Genomic DNA, 18402 nt, shown 5'->3' with positions numbered 1-18402 from the left:
TAAATGCTATACTTAATGATTATTTTATTTTACATGATTAATTATTGGTAAAATTGTGACCGTTAACCTCAGACGTTAACTGCCAAGTGTCAATGTCTGAGTGGTTTTCTGTAAAGGCTTTAGGTTTTGGTCTCTCAATTTATCTCTAATTTTGGATTTGGTCCCCCTATAATTTAATTCACAAATTTGGTTCCCCAATTTTATAAATCCCTGCAAAATTGATCCAGGAAACCCGATTTGGATGTTGACCGTTAACCTTAGACGTTGACTGCCACGTATTAATGTCACGTGTCAATGTCTGAGTGGTTTCCTGTAAAGGCTTCATTTTTTGTAGGTAAAGTTGTACTTTTGGTCCCCCAGTTTTACTTTAATTTCGATTTTGGTTCCCTTATAATTAAATTCGCACATTTGGTCCCCCAGTTTTATAAATTCCTTTATAAATTCAGTCAAATTTCATTACTGGAGAAGTTGTATTTCAAATTTCAAACAAAAATATCATTGTCATACATAGGCCACTTAAACAGTCGTATAAACATAATACAACATGGGGGAGCAAAAAAAGAAAAAAAAAATAGTGGGTTATTACAAAACCTGTTAAAGTAAGAGATCTGAAAATTTTTTATCCAGGTTGGAACGTCACTTTCCCAAGTTGAACAACCCCAGAAGTGGGAGAGAGACAAATAGTGATTTTTCTCTGGGTTCTAAGTGAGTGAAAAACTTGCGATAAAAAAGAAGTGCGAGATTTATCAAGATCTACCATGTCTCTAGCACCAATAGCTAAACCATTCAAAAGACCAATTTTGCAGGAACAATTTATAAATGAATTTATAAAACTGAGGGACTAAATGTATGAATTAAACTGTAGGGGACCAAAATCAAAATTGGAGTAAAACTGAGCGACCAAAAGTGCAATTTTACCTACAAAAAATGAAGCCTTTACAGGGAACCACTCAGATATTGACACGTGACAGTCAACGTCTGAGGTTAACGGTCAACGTCCAAATCGGGCTTCCAGAACCAATTTTAAAGAAATTTATAAAACTGGGAGATCAAATTTGTGAATTAAATTATAGGGGGACCAAATCCGTAATTGAAGATAAAGTGGGGGACCGATTTTACAATTTTACCTTAATTATTTGAAAACACAGTGCTTCTCTTCTTCTTCTTCTTTTTTTTTTTTTTGCATAAGAAAAATTCGAATCGTGTGCTAGACTTTAATATTTTATCTGTAAAAAACATTATTGGATGTCCAAATGAGGCAAAAAATTTCTGGTAAATTTTATTATGCATCTCATGCCCTATTTTAAGCTATTGAGAAGTGGGAATACCCAATCAAAGACAAAATAAAATCAAACGGTCGTATCTCAACTTCATTATGCATGTATCCCACTATATAATCAAATTTGAGAGCATATATATCCTGGAATAAACTAAGCTGAAGTGACAGGTTAACTTTGAAGTTTGAAGTGACGAGCTGGCCCTTCACCCTCAAGCCATGCCACGATACAAGTCTCGCCTTTATCCCATTGTTAGTGTGGTCAGAATTATTTGGTCAGTTTGGCGGGGTGCATCCTCAACCTCATCATGTCTTCAACCAAGAGATCGTTAATCAACTTTCGTTCTTTGCCTGTATTTGCATGAAATACCAACTAATGAAGAAAAGACCCTTTGTTGAAAACTAGTAAAATTGATGTCAACAAAATTAATTTTGAACTGTTTAATATAATTAAAATGTATTAATTCGACTAATCTCATCCGTAAATTTACATGGAAACATGTAATTTTTATTAAAAAAAATGAGAATTAATTTTCGAAATCCAAACCAAACAAGGACATGGATGAAAGGAGTCGCTAGCTGGTATTTCAACTCATTAACGTAAGAATTGTTCTAATTTTTTTCTGTTCAGTACCAGTCTTCATAAATAGAATATTCAAGCATATTCTCCATAAGTTCTTATGAGCTGAACTCTAATGATATACCTACAAGAATTTCTAGTATAAGTATACAAGAATTTCTAACCCTCGTATAAGTGTGTGTATATATATATATATATATATTATGATTAAATCATATAAAAATTGTTAGATTTTCTCTTTTTTATTGTTTCTTTTCATGTGAATTAGTAAAATTTTAACATCATTCAGTTTTTGTCTAATAAGCGTTCAAATTGGTGAATTTATAGTGTTTTGGTGTTGTATTTGTTACATAAACACATAATAAAGATTTGGAGATGCTCGCTCATTGGCCATATGCGCCTAGCGCAACGCAATATTCACCTATAAAAAGAGGAGAAAGCAAAGGAAAAAGAGACACAGCTAGACACTGAATAACCGTGAGTTTCCCATAAAGAGCAAAGACTAGGATTAGTGCAGGAATAGGGGGAATCCACCTTTAGGAGTCATTCCTTCCCCTATCTCCATCCTTCTTTACCTTCTTCTTTTCCTATCACCCTCTTGCAATTATAAAGTTTTTCATGATAATGAGAGGCTAAACCCCCCACTACTGGGAGCCTAACAACCAAACACCATGATGTAATTTTTTTCTTACTATCTATTTAATATTATTTTAATTATTATTGTCATTGAGAAATGTTTAGGGTGTGTTTGGTTTGCATTTTCATTTTTTGTTTTCATTTCTTGTTTTCATTTTCTTAAAATTGTTTTCATTTTCAAAATATTAGAATTCTGAAAATATGTTTGGTTTGACTTCTTGTTTTCTGTTTTTAGGAAATAAAAACATTGAAAATTTATGATATATTGACTTCTTATCTTTTTGTATTTTTAAATTTGCTTAAAATTACATTCATTATCATCTCATTTTCATTTTACCCAAAATGAGGTTTCTATTTTCAACTGAACTGAAATCTAAATTTTATTGTTTTCATTTTCACTGAAAATATTTTTAAAAATCCAACCAAACACATTTTCATCACCATTTTCTATTTTCAGTGAAAATGGAAACAGAAAACAGGCAAACCAAACGCTCCCTTATCTGCTAAGATTTGGAAAAGGGCATCTAAATGATTCATAAAATGATATTGTTTAGCATGTTTTATGCATCTCTGTTCATCATGTAATTTAACTAATTTATTCTCTTAAGGGATTAGGAGAGAGATTAGATATATATTAGGTCCTTTCACTTGAGAGATCATGGTTAAAGTAAATGAGTAGATGTAAGTGATAATTGAAATAATATTAAATAAAAAAAAATCATTAACATTACATCAAGAATAATTTTGGTAAGTTAGGCCCCCAAGATATCCATATTCTGAGTTAACCTTCCCATCATAACCTCCAAAGTGTTTGTTTTTCTGGGTATCTCTTGGACTCGACACTCAAACTTTCGTTCTATTTTACTACTTGAGATAATTTAATGCTTATATCAATGAGTTAACAAGTAACAAGAAAAATGCATCATTGTTCAAATTTTACCGGAATGGAGATCCCTAACAAATTTCTAACCATGATTAAGTGCTTCACATTCATATTGAAATTCAATAGTTCATCTACCACTAGAAAGTTCTGAATACATGCTTTTTGTAGCCTAGTTATTAGGTTTTAGCCATTGAACAACACATAACGTAGCATGAATTTGTGTAAGCATTTGCAAAATTGACTAGTTAAAATTGATTTTGAAACGAAGTGATTTAAGTTCAGTTGTTTTTACATTGAAAGCAATTTTGGGTGTAAAATTTAAGCAAGGTGTTCAATGCGAATCCGTAGGATTTGTATTTTGAAGTAAACAGGATGTAAAAAGAAGGAAAATATTTACCACACCAATCAATTTGGGCCGTTCCTTGATTTTAAATAAAGGTGAAAGGAAACAATTTCCATTGAGAAATGGAAGAAAGAGATACATCTACTAGCCCGTGAGTTACAAAATCAACCCCACTACACTAAGACATCTCTTGTTTCTCACTGTATTTTGATGTGATCAAGGTTCTCTGACACGGTTTTCATTCTAGGTCGCAACTCTGGATCAAGTTCAGTGCAGTTTAGAGCAATATGGAATGCAACAATGACTTGCTTTTTAGCATAAACTTCAGGGATAAGTGCTGGATCTATGATATCAGATAATGGCTTCTCCTCCTTGAATGCTTTCCTTACAAAACTCTCTAGTACCTTATGATCATTTTCTGCTCCAAAATCTGGCATTCTACCTGTCAAAAGTTCTAACAGCACTATACCAAAAGAATATACATCACATTTCTGAGTGAATTTGCCACCAGTATTGCGCACCTCGGGTGCCAAGTAGTGGTTCAAGGAAGCTGCAACCTTTGAACTCATTGCAGTGGTTATAGAAGATTGGTTCAAGCTGTTTCGTTTTGGTGCCATTGTGGCAGACTTTGTCGGGCCCAAACCCAGCCGAGTAAGTCCAAAACCTGATACGTATGGATGGAGCTCATCATCCAGCAAGATTTTAGTTGACTTTATGTTGCCATGGATATATTTGCGACCACTGAACTCGTGTATATACATCAAGCCTCTTGCCGCTTCTTGAGCAATTTTTAACCTTACTGCCCATGATAATGGTGGCAATGAATTGGAAGGCCCACCTGCAACCATAAAACACCAAATAGTGAGCAGAAAATGCTTGAAAACGGTCCTAATGAGTGGAAAGTGGAAACTGAAAGTGACCTCAGAACCACCTATAGCAGAGTTTTAGATAAATTCAGTATATAGGCAAAAAATGAGAAGCAGTACATCCATAATCGTGGGAGGTTTCACATGTTATGGAGCAAATAATGTCAATGACCTTGCCCCAACAGCACCTCATATGTAATAGAGTTACCGCATAACCATTCGTTTTAACATCAATTTCGATAAATTGTGACTTCATTGTTAGAATGCTCAAAATATCAGAGCAGAACATAAATCTTTATACTTTGAGGACCACCACACTACAAGTTAAAGCATAAAGAAATCCAGTGGATATGCAGCCAGAATCACTAGAAGACAATGATCATCAGCTGCACTTAACCTACCGTGGCAAATCACTGATGAGGTATGACAATGATTGCATTGGGACCAAGGGATTTTCAATCACCCAAATGGGGTCAGTTTTGCAGCTATCACTTTTGCAACAAAACTAGGGCCGTGCAAAATATTCAGTGCGAATTTGAATTTGATTGAATGGCCACAAGAAATCCTAAAACAACTGTAAGTTAATACGAGCCATCTTTAAGTGAAATGGTAGGCAATTAGCAAGACACATTGTATTTGTACCATACTTTATTCCAATTTACTCTTTTATCACTGGTAAAAGCAATTTGCAAAACACACTCTACCATACTCTTTTATGTTTGATTCATTAAAGGGAGTAGGACTCATCTTAAATAATGGGTCATGCACAAGTTAGTTGCCAGCATCGCTTCAGATACCCAGTATTCACCAGCATAAAGCTATAGCTCTTGTGATCACAAACAAAAGACACATAAAAAGGGGACTTTGGTTGTCGAGCAAAGGCACAATTCACAAAAGAACACAATGGCCATGGCCCCTCAAAATATGTAGTGCAAATACGGAACACCACTTAAAGGGTAGAAAAAGAAAAACCACATGCGAAAGTAGCAAGTAGCAACAGGTAAATGTTTCATCCACCGGCTCCTGCATACTATGTCCCAGTACAATTATCACGATGCTCTAATGATCACATGATCACATAATTGACCCTTGAAAAGTAAAAGTTAGAATTTGAATTCATCATCACATGGTGCCCATCATCAATTCAAAGTCGCACACACATAATAAGCAGCATGTTTTCACTTTCCCGAAACCAAAAAACCATCCCCGCAAGTTCAAGGCTAAGCATTGGCCTTGTGCCACTACACTAGACAGCAAATTCGTCCCATCTAAAGTGCAACAAGAAACCCCATAATATATTCACGATTTGGCATAAAAAGCATACATAATTACATTAACATCATATGTGACAATTAACTGAAGTATTAAATAAGTAGTAAACTACCCCAAATGAGTAAAGTCAGGAAATTTAATTTAATTTAACAAAGAAAGACAAGGAATTGATACCATTACCATGTAAGGCTGTGTGCAAGCTTCCATTGCGAATGAAATCAGTGATAATCAGCTTCTCATCACGCGCAAAGTAATAAGCTCTCAAAGGAACGACATTGGGGTGACGAACCCTGGCAATGGCCTCAACCTCAGACTCAAACTCCTTGAACCGCCACGTGGCATCACCCTCGCTCAGCCTTCGAACAGCCACCACATTCGCCGCCGCGGAGGACAACCCTTTTCCGACACCGACAACCTTATACACAATCCCACTCCTGCTCTTCCCAACAACATACGCAGAAGCCCTCAGCAAATCCTCCAACTCTAACTCAAACCCTTCATCCACCACAGCAAATTTACCCTCTTGCCCCTCTCCCGCATCCACGTTATCCTCCAATTTTGGACCCACCAATTTCCCTTCCTCACCCCCCCATCTTCGCCGGAAAACCCACAACGACAGCGAAACCGCGCCAACCGCGACGGAGAGCCCGGAGATAACAAGAACAGCAACGGACCCACCACCGTGCTGCTTCACTCTCTCATAATTTCCATCCGGGTGAAGCGCATTGGGGTTCTGAGGGAAACCATCTTCAGGGTTAGCGAAAATCCCAGGCTTTTGCGCTTCAGGGCAAGCACTCTGCAATGGGAAACCGCACAGTCCAGGGTTACCAGAAAACGCGGTGGGACCCTGGTTCAAAAGGGTCCCCATTTGCGGGATTTTCCCGGTGAGATTATTGTTGCGTAGGTCGAGGCTGACGGCGACCGGAAGGTTTCCTAGAGTCGCCGGAATCCCGCCGGAGAAGTGGTTGAAGGAAAGATTGAGGGTTCCGGCGAGGGAGGTGAGATCGGAGAGTGTTTCAGGGAGGGAGCCGTTGAGGGAGTTATCGGATAAGTCCAAATGGCGAAGGAACTTGAGAGAGCGAAGCTGGTTAGGGAGGGAACCGGAGAGAGAGTTATGAGAGAGGTCGAGAACGATGAGTGACCTGGCGTTGAATAGAGATGGTGGAATCGCGTTTGAAAAGTTGTTGTACGGAAGGCTTAGTCTTTTGAGGGAGGTTAAGAAGCCTAACTCGGAAGGGATGTAACCGGTGAGGTTTTTTCTTGGGAGGGAGAGTTGGGTTACTTTGTCGCCGGTGCAGGAGATTCCCGGCCAATGACATGGGGTGACATCGGTTTCCGACCAGGAAGTAAGAACTCCGGTGGGGTCGGCGTCCACAGCCGCTTTGAGAGCTAACAGGGAGAGGCCGTCGGAGTTGAGGGAGGTCATCGGAGAAACAAGAGAGAAGAGAAGGGGAAGAAGAAGAAGATGGTGATGCATTGGCATTGTTGACACGATACTATAACGTTAGTGAAGTTGAAGCATTTAGTTGTTTTTAGGCAAGTTCGTAACGGAAAGTACAGAAGGAGAAGGGGAATGAGAATGGTGTGGATTTTGAAATTGGTTTACTTCTCGAGGTTTTGTTGTGTTGTTTGAATTTCTCTGATCGTCCTTGCTTCTTCCCTCTTCTTCTACTTTTAATACTCTACTACTGTAACGCTAACTATAAACAAATACAGTAGTACAAGTACTACTTCTTAAATGAATAATTAAATATTTGTGATATTGGAAAATTGGTGTCGGGTCTTTATGTCTTCAAGTGGGTTCAGTCAACTTGGGTTCGCATTTCAAATTCAGATTATTGATTGAGTTCATCCAGAAAAAAGAAAAAAAAAAAACATGCAACAGTTGTTCTGTGATCTGGTTAGAGGAATGACTGATCAATAACATTATTTTTTAAATGAAAATTAAGTGCGTGCTACTGTGCTTCAATTGGATTTATAATGCGTGCTACTGTGCTTCACTAAATTAAAGATTAATTTGATTTATAATGTGTGATTATTGTTAGCTTAAACAAAATTTACGGGATAAAAATCAAACAGGTTAAATAGATGATTACTTTACATGTAAATACAGTAAAAAATTTACAATATTATATCAAGCCTTTGGATTATATAAAGGTTGTTTCTACTGAAAATTTAAAATGATTATAAATATTTTGTAATGTTATAGTAGTGACTTCCTGCTGTGGACGCATACAGTGCAGTGTAGTGTGTTGGTAATTTGGCATATTTTTTGGCTTTTTCTAGTGTCAGAAAAATCACTCATCAGTTATCAGTTTGTAGTTTAGCGTATTTTTATTTGGTGTCAGAAAATCATTCCTCAAGGACACCACGCCTGTTAGTCTCCTTTTACTTTGCAGTTGCCACCAAAATGGGCTTATGCTGTGCTACCTGTCTAGATCCAGCAAATCCATTTACAGGATTCAAAAATATCCTAGTATGCAATTAAGATTCTTTTTATTTTTTGAATTTTCTTTACGTCCCATAAATGAATTTAATTAAATGAGCACATGTTTGAATAGAAATTATTTTTCAAAAATAAAATATTCTCTCAAGAAATTGATATAATCAATGATTTTTAAAATAATCAAATGAAACTGACTAAAGTCCACTATTTAATTAATAGTAATACATTGAATTCATCCTTAATTACTGTTTTTTTTTTGTTTAGTCTATCGGTGCTCCATCATGATTAACAAGGCTTTTCTGTGTTAGCATATGAGGGCAAAGACAATTTGAACTTATTTACAACTAAGCAAATTTTAAATGCGGTGTAGTATGGCATTCCTGGTGATATTACACTGTATTGTATTTCTTTTCCTGAATCAATATATAATCCTTTTGCTGTTCGAAAAGAAAAGTAAAAAAAATACTACTGAGCAAATTTTAAATGCAGTTTTACTCACAAGTCACAAGTTCTTCAATTTCGGTTTGTTTTCAACGTGTGAAGCCTTTTTTTATTCCATTGAATACGAGCCTTAATTGAACAGTTTGAATAAATTCCCAAAACAAAGATAGATGAAAAATAATTAATTACTACTTTTTTTTACATAATAATTTATTTCTCCTATTCCAAAAATAAAAAGATAGATGCAAGAGTTTCTTTATCTACTACTATATTTGAAATTTATATTTTCATTGGATGGTATATTTGGATATTCTTAAGAAAAAATGTTGAATATTTTTAGTTGGGACTATAAATGGTTTACAGAAACTACTTATCTTATCAATAATCATGTAGCCCACATAGGGCGGATGCAGGAGGTCTCACAAAGCTAAACTATTACAAAGTTTGAACTAATTAAGTCAACCATGTAAATTGCGGGTCATCATGAAAAAGGTCGACTCTATAAAGTGGATTGAAAAAAAAATCTAGTGCCCTTTATGGTATAGTGAAATCGAATGGAATTGAATATATATATATAGGTATGGTGGAAGCACAACAAGAAAAAATCAAATTTGTAATGGCTTTTTTTCAGCTATAAGTAATTGCATGTTTTATTTGTAATTGAAATTGTTGTAATACATGTTTCAATGCAGATTCAATGGATAAAATCAAAGTAAAAGCAAAATTAAAGATTTTGATCCTTTTGTAAAAATATTTTTTCTTCAAAAATCATTTTTCACCTAATTTACAAACATGTTCTCTGAGTTTTTGGTGAAGATAGACATTTTGATAGTGATATTTGATTATGATTAGGATAATATCTTCTTTTTGTCAAGGTCAATATTATAGGAAAAAATATATTTATCACAATAACAAAACTTATCTCTAATGATATTGCAAAAAGTGTATTTCTATGCCGACATGTTTGTTGTCATGAAATACTACTTTTAATGTCAACAATGTTCATTATCAATGCAAAAGTTACTATTTAATTTTAATTTTAAAGTTTAATGTCAATGTAAAAAAAAGTGTTTTTCTATGTCAACAATGTTGCTGAGAAAAATATTAGTTAATGACAAAAGAAAACTATTTTATGTTAATAACCTTTATGCCAACAACATTTAATGTAAGATTTTTTTTCTTTGGGATAATATTAAACAATTCAAAATATATCTCAATAAAATTTTATTCACAACGATATTTTAGATTTGTCGATGCCAAATATCGTTATGAAATAACCTTTCTCTTATAATAAAGTGTAAGATCACACTATTTATTTAAAAACTTCCTTCAATTCCCTCCTCTTCTTACCTTCCAATAGGATAAATGTTTCATTTACCTCAAATTATTTACTTCAATTATTAATATATTTTTTTGGATGAATATTTGATCCATCCTAGTAAATGTTCATTATATTTAAAAAATATTTTTTTACTCGTTACAATATTATTGCGAGTGACTCACACAGTGATGGAAAAGTATATGGAACAATGGAAGAAGAAGAAAAAAGTTTTTAATAACAATAGAAATAAATACTTGATCTACTCCTATTTTTAATATTTAATGTTATAATGGATTGAAAAAAAAAAGGCCATTAACCATTCATTAAGTGCAATAATTTAACTCATCCATTCAACTTATTTTTGTTTTCTGAAATAAATAAGTTAGATTGAATTTAATCATAAATAGATACGTTCCCAGTTCCCTTACCATTCAACAATTTTTATTCAGTGTAAATTTTATTCCTCTCTGTAAATTTAATACATGACTCATACTGGTAGTATTTAATCTTAGTCTCAATTTTTGAACCTTAGCATGTGCGGTGCGGGTTCAGAGCTTACATTACATTTGCATATCAACAAGTAAATCCAAAAAATGCACGACCAAGACATTGTTCCCACATTGTACTTAAGTCTGGAAAGAATAAAATTCAATACTCTGAGAGGTATGATTATACTTTCTCTGTTTTAAAATGACTGTTATTTAAGTTATTTTAACTAATCAGCAGTTGAGCATTACACAAGAAGACACCAAATATCCAAAATAACATTCCTAAAGCTATACGGCACTATGCACATTGGCATTAATCTCCCTGCATACAAAAGAATTAATTGCCACTAATTAGTTTGAAATTGGCACCGAATAAAATTTGTTTAATGGTGTCTTCGTTAGGTTTTTTCGTCCATAAAACATGTTCATCATACTCACTAAAATTGATTTTAGTTGGAAATTAGTATAAAGTGTATCAATATTATTTAAAACTAGTGGACACTATAGTTTCAAATTACCAAAAATATCAATTATCCAAAATAGTGATTGGTAATAAACTAATAATAGTCAATATCATCCAAGGTTTTGAATGCTATCGACCTGTTTGTATAAGTTTTCCAAAAGTATTTTTAGGAAAAAATAAAATAAAATAAGCTTCTCCATAATATTATTTATATGGTTGGTTTTGTTAATGCAATTTTTCTTACGATATTGTTAAAAAAAAATTCATTATAATATCGCGATGTCAATATAAAATGTTCAATTTGATTAGTATGAGTTAAACATATCTCATTGATAATTTATGTCAGAATACTATTACATATTTTGTGGTATCCCTTCCAAGTATTTATTGGTTAAATTATTTACATGATGATTCGTACTTTTTAATCCCTATAGTTTGAGAATGATTTTTTAGTCTCTATAATTTATATATATATTTTTAATTCCTATAATTTAAAATTAGTCTTTTTAATCTTTATAGTTTGTATTTTAATTTTCTTTTAGTCTCTATAGTTTAAAAATGATTTTTTAATCTCTATAATTTAATTTTAATTACTTTTTAGTTCTTACTACAAAAAAATATATAAAATAATTAGTTATAAATTAATTATAAATTATCAACTAGTATTTTTATTACAAATTATCTTGCGATAAATTAGTTACGGATTACTTGCTAATATATTTTTAGTTAATTATAATTGATAATATTACTTATATTTTGATAATAAGAATTAAAAAGGAATTAAAATATAAAGTATAAAGATTAAAAAAACCACTTTCAAAGTATAAGAACTAAAAAAATCACTTTCAAACTATAAAGATTTTAAAAAAATTAAAATACAAATTATAAAGACTAAAAAAGTTACTTTTAAAATACAGGAATTACAAATTAATTAAAATGTAAACTATAAAGACTAAAAAAATACTTTAAAACTATAAATACTAAAATATATAAATGATAAAACTATAAGACCAAATAAATAATTAAACATTATTTATTTAATGATTATTAGTTGAACCTCAGATGTAGAATGATACTACTACTAGTTTTGACGAAGCCAGAGCACAATTAATGATTGAAAAACTTAAAAGTACAAACCTCAATAAAAATTAACAGAGAATGGTATGGGATTGAATCGCCTTGTGTAAAATCGCATGCCAAACTATTGTTTATTGCAAATTAATTTTTTTAATTATCTAAAACGGTTCTCATACACAGTGGAATGCTCACATGCCTTATAATTGCAGGGAATTTAAAATATTGCTCCTCCGCGAATCACGATAGTCTTCTTGTTCCCGGCCATAGCTCAAGATTTACTCAGATGCATAAGTTTATGTATTAATCCATTGCAGAGTTAATAGATGAAAGGTAAAATGAAAATTATCGTGTGATGGCTAATCCGAGGTTTTGGTTAACTAATGTTCAGAAATAAATATTGATTGGTTGATTAGTTCGTTTCCAGAAGAATCTATGTGGAATGGTTATGGTTATGGAAGATTATTTAATGGGTAAATAGTCATTTTTATCATTCAATGTGTAATTCGATGATAAATGTGTGTATCTGAAAGATGAAAATATAAAATTTAGTCCCAAAAAATATAAAAAATGCGATAAATATATCTAACCGTTAACTTTCATCGATCACCATTAATCAAATATCTTACGTGACACGGAAAAACAAATTTGTGAATGAAATGAATGACAATGTGGATTGCAAGCATAAATGCATATTTGTCATAATATATTTTTGACTTTTTGTCTTCCCACCCCGCTGATAAATGCGTCCCTCAACAATGAAAATGTAAAATTTAGTTTCCAAAAGTATAAAAGTGCGATAAATATATCTGGACATTAATAATAGATTGTGACTAATTATTATTATTATTTATAATTTACTCATCTTATTCGTTTAGTACTTATACAATATATTTTTTAAATTTTCTTTTAATATATATATATATTTATGTTATTTTGATTTTCTTGTCAAACTTTAATCTTTATTGTTAAAAAAACTTTATCTTATATCTTATAATTTTATCAAATTTCTACTAAATTTCTCACTTTTAATCTTTAAAATAATATGTCGAGAGTTTTGAGTAAAATAAACACAATCGGTCGTAGGACCAAATTTATTTTAAAAAAAGAATTTAATCAACTATTTTTTTTAAAAAAAAGTCTCACAAAATTTAAACTAGATAAAGTTAAAGTGGAATTATAAATTTTTCTCCTTAATCAATAAAATGTATATATATACCTCAAATATGAAATAATCCCTTAAATAAATCTAATGTGTTTTCACTCGAGACAATACTTATTATACATAATATGAATGAAATAAAAATCGTTACTAATAAATAAATAACTCAAATAACTTTAAATAAAAATACAATAATGTTCAAACTAATACAGAGGTTAACTTAAAAAAAATTAATACAGAAGTCTATTCTTTGCCTTTGGGACGTAGAGTTATATCTCTTGTTGATGTAAGAGCTGTATTAACCTTACATTCCATTTGACATACTGTGACAAAGTACGTAATAAAGATTAATAATTAATTGAAAAAATAAAAAATTTCAAGAAATAAAAGGTTTTCATTTTTTTAAATGGTAACTCAATTTTTTATATCATAAAACTAAAGAAAATTATTTTATTTTGGAAAATAAGTAGTTATATTGATTAATTAAAAAACTAATTAACAATTTGATAGATGGATAAATAGATAGATAATTAAAGTATAAGAGTTCAAATCTTAAGTTGTATTTTAGAGTTTTTTAATCTTTTTTTTCCTAACTTCTCTTTTATACAATTCATTATTAACGTTCAGATATATTTGTCGTACTTTTTATACTTTCGGGGACTAAATTTTGCATTTTCATATTTCAGGAGATACATTTGTCAATGGAGTAGGAAGACGAAAAAAAAATAATATTATGACAAATATGCCCCTATGCTAACAATCCACGTTGACAATCATTTCACTTCATAAATTTGTCCATCACGTAGGTTATTTTATTAACGGTAACAGATAAAAGTTAACGGCGGAATATATTTGTGCACTTTTTACACTTTTAGGAATTAAATTGTGTATTTTCATCTTCCAGAGATGTATGTGTCAGCGAACTATACATTAAGAAACGAAATTAACTATTTACCCTTATTTAATTTAAATGCTTCACCGACCACCGATATTCATTATGTATTAAAATATTTTACAATAATGTTTTACGAATACTATGGATATATTGGGTCAGCTTACCTTTTCAGCCTCATGAATTATAGTGTTCAAACAACGGTTTAAAACAAAAACGTAAAAATATAACTAAATTTAAATCAAATATTCCCTGATTTCATCAATTTTTTTCTGCTGATACTTCTCATTTTTTCACACACATATATATACTCCTTTAATTATTTTAAACTGTTATATTTACACCTCTTAAAACATGAGAAAAAGGATATATACTCGTAAAAAAGAATATATACTCATAATAATATATTATGTATGATAAATTTATTATTTTTTTAAATAATAATCATTTTAAAATAATTCAAACGATTATTTATGATTGAATGATATTATAAAATTATTTTTACAGTATTGGTGCACAAACATTAAACTTTTAAAAATATTATACTAATACTTTTAAACACATAAATCAACAATAAATGTTGTGAGATTATTCTAATTTAATAAGAGATATCAAACTCAAAATTTAAATATATAACTAAGTTAAATATTTTATTGTCCATAATAAGTGTATTTCACTCGAGTATGATTTTCTCGTCTGATGGTTTTGCTGTAGGAGAAAACATCAGATGTTTTTCGTATAAAATGAGACGATTAATAATTAATAGCAAAATGTTGTAGGAAGATTTAAAATTTAAAATTATTGTTGAAAATATTCTATTTCCTAAACCAAACAAGGAATTAACAACTGTCGTGTCGAGGCATCACCACCTTGTCCGTGTGCAGTGTTCCAACAAGGCAACAACTCAAACATTGTCAACTGTTTCAGTTTGTTGAGGTTTCACCACCTTCCTCCAATCAATATACTCCACCTATCCATATCTTCTTTGCAAATTAACAATGGGTTTGGATTTGTTCTTTTTGGCTTGTGCTTTGTTTACCTCTCAACTTTACCCTTTTAGCCTCAACGTTCTACCAGGTATTTGACTTCTTTTTCTTTCCATTCCAAAAGCTCGTTATTTTATTCCAATGCGATTGAATAGTAAGAGACGAGTCACGTTCATGTTGATTTTTTTTTAGCTTTGATGAATCTAAAAATGTTTGCTTTTTTTTTTTTTTATTGGGTCGAAGGTTTTGATTTTGTCTGACTTGGAAGCTGACTTTATCAACCCGTATGATGCTTCATCTCGGATTAACTACTTCATCGTTCCTGAGTTTATTGGACAGGGATTATTGTGCGCTTTCTGCCTTTTAACCGGTCATTGGATCATGTTTTTTATGACGCTTCCTGTTACATGCTATCATGTGATGCTGTAGGTACAAAATTTTGCAACAAAAAGGTCACCAATGTGCATGTGCAGCTCAAATTTCATGAAATGCATTACATGATTTTCCCCCTTTTGCAAATTTGCTGAAGTGATTGTTTTTGGGGGTAGTCTAAGCTTGATGTGATTCTTTCCCTGCTCTCCCACCTAATGGACTAGTATTTTGGATTGGACTTTTGTCTTTTTCTTTTCTTCCTTACATAAATTACAAGCCTGGATCTACTTTGTTTTGGGGCATAAATAATGGGAGCGAAGAACTAAGGATAGTATAACAGTTGGAGGCTTGGAACTTAGATGCATTCATTTAAATAATAAGTAATTGATCCAAAGAAATTCTGTGTCACTGAAGGAATACTCTTCATTTTATTATCTTTCATTGGTCATGATTTATAAAAAGTTATCTGCAACAATTTTTCATTTGAGAATATGGGTCAACTCAACTTCATTTTTCAATATTGTTATACAATTGATATTAAAGACATTGAAATTTTTTCAAAACATAGCAGTTATTCATGCTGTTGATTATCAATTTTATTTTAGCATCGTAACTGAGAGTGGAATGATACATGGAATAGTGGTTTTTGACTGCCCTGTCCGGCAGCTTTAACTTATTGGTTTATTCTTTATTTATTGTCATCCGGGTAGGATGAATTTATGAATGAAACTGCATTGACTCAGATTATATTTTTCTTTTTTAATTTTAGGATTATTCATGCTGACAAATTAGCTGGAATTCTGTAAACTCTGTTTGTTTATATTGAGAGTTATTGTTCAATTAATTGAAATTACTAGTTGTGTTCTTGAGGTTTTAATTTGTTGTATCCTGCCATTTGGTTGTGCCAATAAAATGAACTCATGGTAACTAGTTTTATGTTTGAAAATTTCTGACATATTGTGAATTTACAATACTGTGACTATATATATATCTTGTCCACATAAATATCGAAAGTAAATTGCATTGACAAGAAATAGAGTTAATTAAATGAATCATTATGCACATACTTTTTCTGTACTCCCATATATGGCTTAGCTTATGAACTTGTATGTTCTCTTTTCAATTCATTATTGTTCCATTTCAATGATTCAGGTACATGAAACAGACGCATCTCGTTGATGTTACTGAAGTGTTTAGCTTACTTAGCGCTGAGAAGAAATTTCGGATAGCCAAAATTTTGCTTATTACTTAACAATCATCTTTATATCTATCTTCAGGTTAGTTTTTTATGCCCTTAAAGTAACATATGCTTATCTACTGTGTTTTGGGTTTTACATTCTTACGGGTTAAATTTATGTATATCTATTTTCCTAGGTAATGTTAAGAATTAGGATTGTGTTAGGCAAGCCCTATGGGTTGGTTTCTGTTACCGTTAGCTGAAGGGGTTAGAGTTAGTTATTGTTAATGAGAGAAGATCTGAGGTATTCTGTTATTGTTGAGTTGATAGGTTTAAATAATGAGGGAAGATTGGAGGTATTCTGTTTAGTTTGTGATCAGGTTTTGGAGGGAAAGATCTCAGTCTTTCGAAATCCTTACAGCAACTACTTGTATTCATTCCTTACAGCAACTACTTACATCATGGCCTTATGTGAATTCGCAAATTATGTACCTTGTGTCGACCTCCTTAAACAAAATAACTTCCATACTTGTCATCACAAGGCAGAGTTGCTTCTTGATGAGGATGGATCGTTGAACAGGTTCCTGATATTCCTGCCAAATCATACCAAATTGCCAATAGTAGTGTCTTATGATTGTAGTTAGTCTAGATTGCAATGACACACCTTGGAGGCTCCAATGGATTGCATCAATCGCAATTGGGAACTCCTGTTTGGGTCTTTAAATGCATACATTTATTTAGGTTATCATATGAGAACATTGAATTTTCTTTCTTAGGATTCTAGAAATATGACAAATCCTGAAATCTGTATTATATGGTGTTGAGTGTTGACAACATATTTTTGGCTAAACGGTAAATATTTCACTTTGCTTCCTATTGCATTCCACTTCTGGACCTAAATTTTAGGATTAACTAAACACCAAAAAACAAAAACAAAAATTAAGAGTTTTTACTACATTCAAGTGTGTGCTTCATATACCATTAGCTGACTGGAACTCAAAGATCTTTGCTGCTATATTAATTTGTGTGTGAGCTAAGAATCCTTCTAGGAAGGTTAAGTGAGGGCGTTAGATTGGTGAAGGTGAACAGTAATCTCTCTCTCTTATAACCTTTCCAGAATGGATTACGATGGAAAGCACCTAGCCTTCACTTGCTTTCTTGCTTTTTCAAATTTATTTAGTGTTCTTTCCTTTTATCTTATCACGAGAAAATAAGATGGATGTTTTTTCTCACATGTGAAATACTCTACAATTTTTTATAGGAATTATAAGGTTGGTTTAGTGGTAAAAGGAGAATGTAGGGAGGGAAAGGTTGTGGGTTCTATTTTTCCTGCTAACAAAAAAACTAACAATTAACCACTAACATTTGTTGATAAAAAAAAATCTTATAATTATTTATTTATTTGGAGTTGGGCTTTGGAGGGGAAGGACAAATATTTTATTTTATTAAAAAAAAAGTGTGATGTTTATAAAATAAACAAGAGATTAACACATTAAATTTATGTGACTCTATTACTATTTATTTATTTTATTTTTAAAAATTATCAAATAAAAAAAATGATTAGAAATGAAAAATACGTCCTCTCTTCCATACTTCTCCAAAACTTTTCTCTCATACACACCCTTAAGCAACTTTTTTCATGAGAGTTGCTATTTATCATTTCCTCAAGGAACCTGAAGGTCAACTTCTCTACCTACTTTCCATTTGCAAGCTTGTATTGATGC

At 31.8% G+C, this 18402-nt stretch overlaps 1 protein-coding gene and 1 pseudogene across 2 annotated transcripts; one reads left to right on the top strand and one right to left on the bottom strand.

Annotated features, from left to right (window-relative positions):
- Positions 1-3767: 3767 nt before the first annotated feature.
- On the bottom strand, positions 3768-7563 carry LOC114406749 (receptor protein kinase-like protein ZAR1). Of its 2 annotated transcripts, none has more exons than XM_028369545.1 (2): positions 6031-7563; positions 3768-4556 (listed from the first exon to the last, which is right to left on the bottom strand). In XM_028369545.1, the coding sequence occupies exons 1-2, from the start codon at positions 7337-7339 to the stop codon at positions 3916-3918; spliced, it is 1950 nt and encodes a 649-aa protein (XP_028225346.1). In that variant the 5' UTR covers positions 7340-7563; the 3' UTR covers positions 3768-3915. The 2 variants fall into 2 exon arrangements, with proteins under 2 accessions (XP_028225346.1, XP_028225347.1); XM_028369546.1 differs by having other exon boundaries at positions 6037-7561.
- A 7398-nt stretch (positions 7564-14961) lies between these two features.
- LOC114406748 lies at positions 14962-17559 on the top strand (annotated as a pseudogene).
- Positions 17560-18402: the final 843 nt, after the last annotated feature.

Source organism: Glycine soja, chromosome 3 (assembly GCF_004193775.1).
Source record: "Glycine soja cultivar W05 chromosome 3, ASM419377v2, whole genome shotgun sequence".
NCBI lineage: Eukaryota > Viridiplantae > Streptophyta > Magnoliopsida > Fabales > Fabaceae > Glycine > Glycine soja.
This window is presented reverse-complemented; position numbering and strand designations above follow the sequence as displayed.

Excerpts from the sequence above, each read along its gene's own strand:
- LOC114406749 (XM_028369545.1), bottom strand. The coding sequence starts at position 7,339 with ATGCCAATGCATCACCATCTTCTTCTTCTTCCCCTTCTCTTCTCTCTT. Across the intron at positions 4,557-6,030 it reads CACAGCCTTACATGGTAATG|GTGGGCCTTCCAATTCATTG; the intron begins GTATCAATTCCT and ends TTATGGTTGCAG.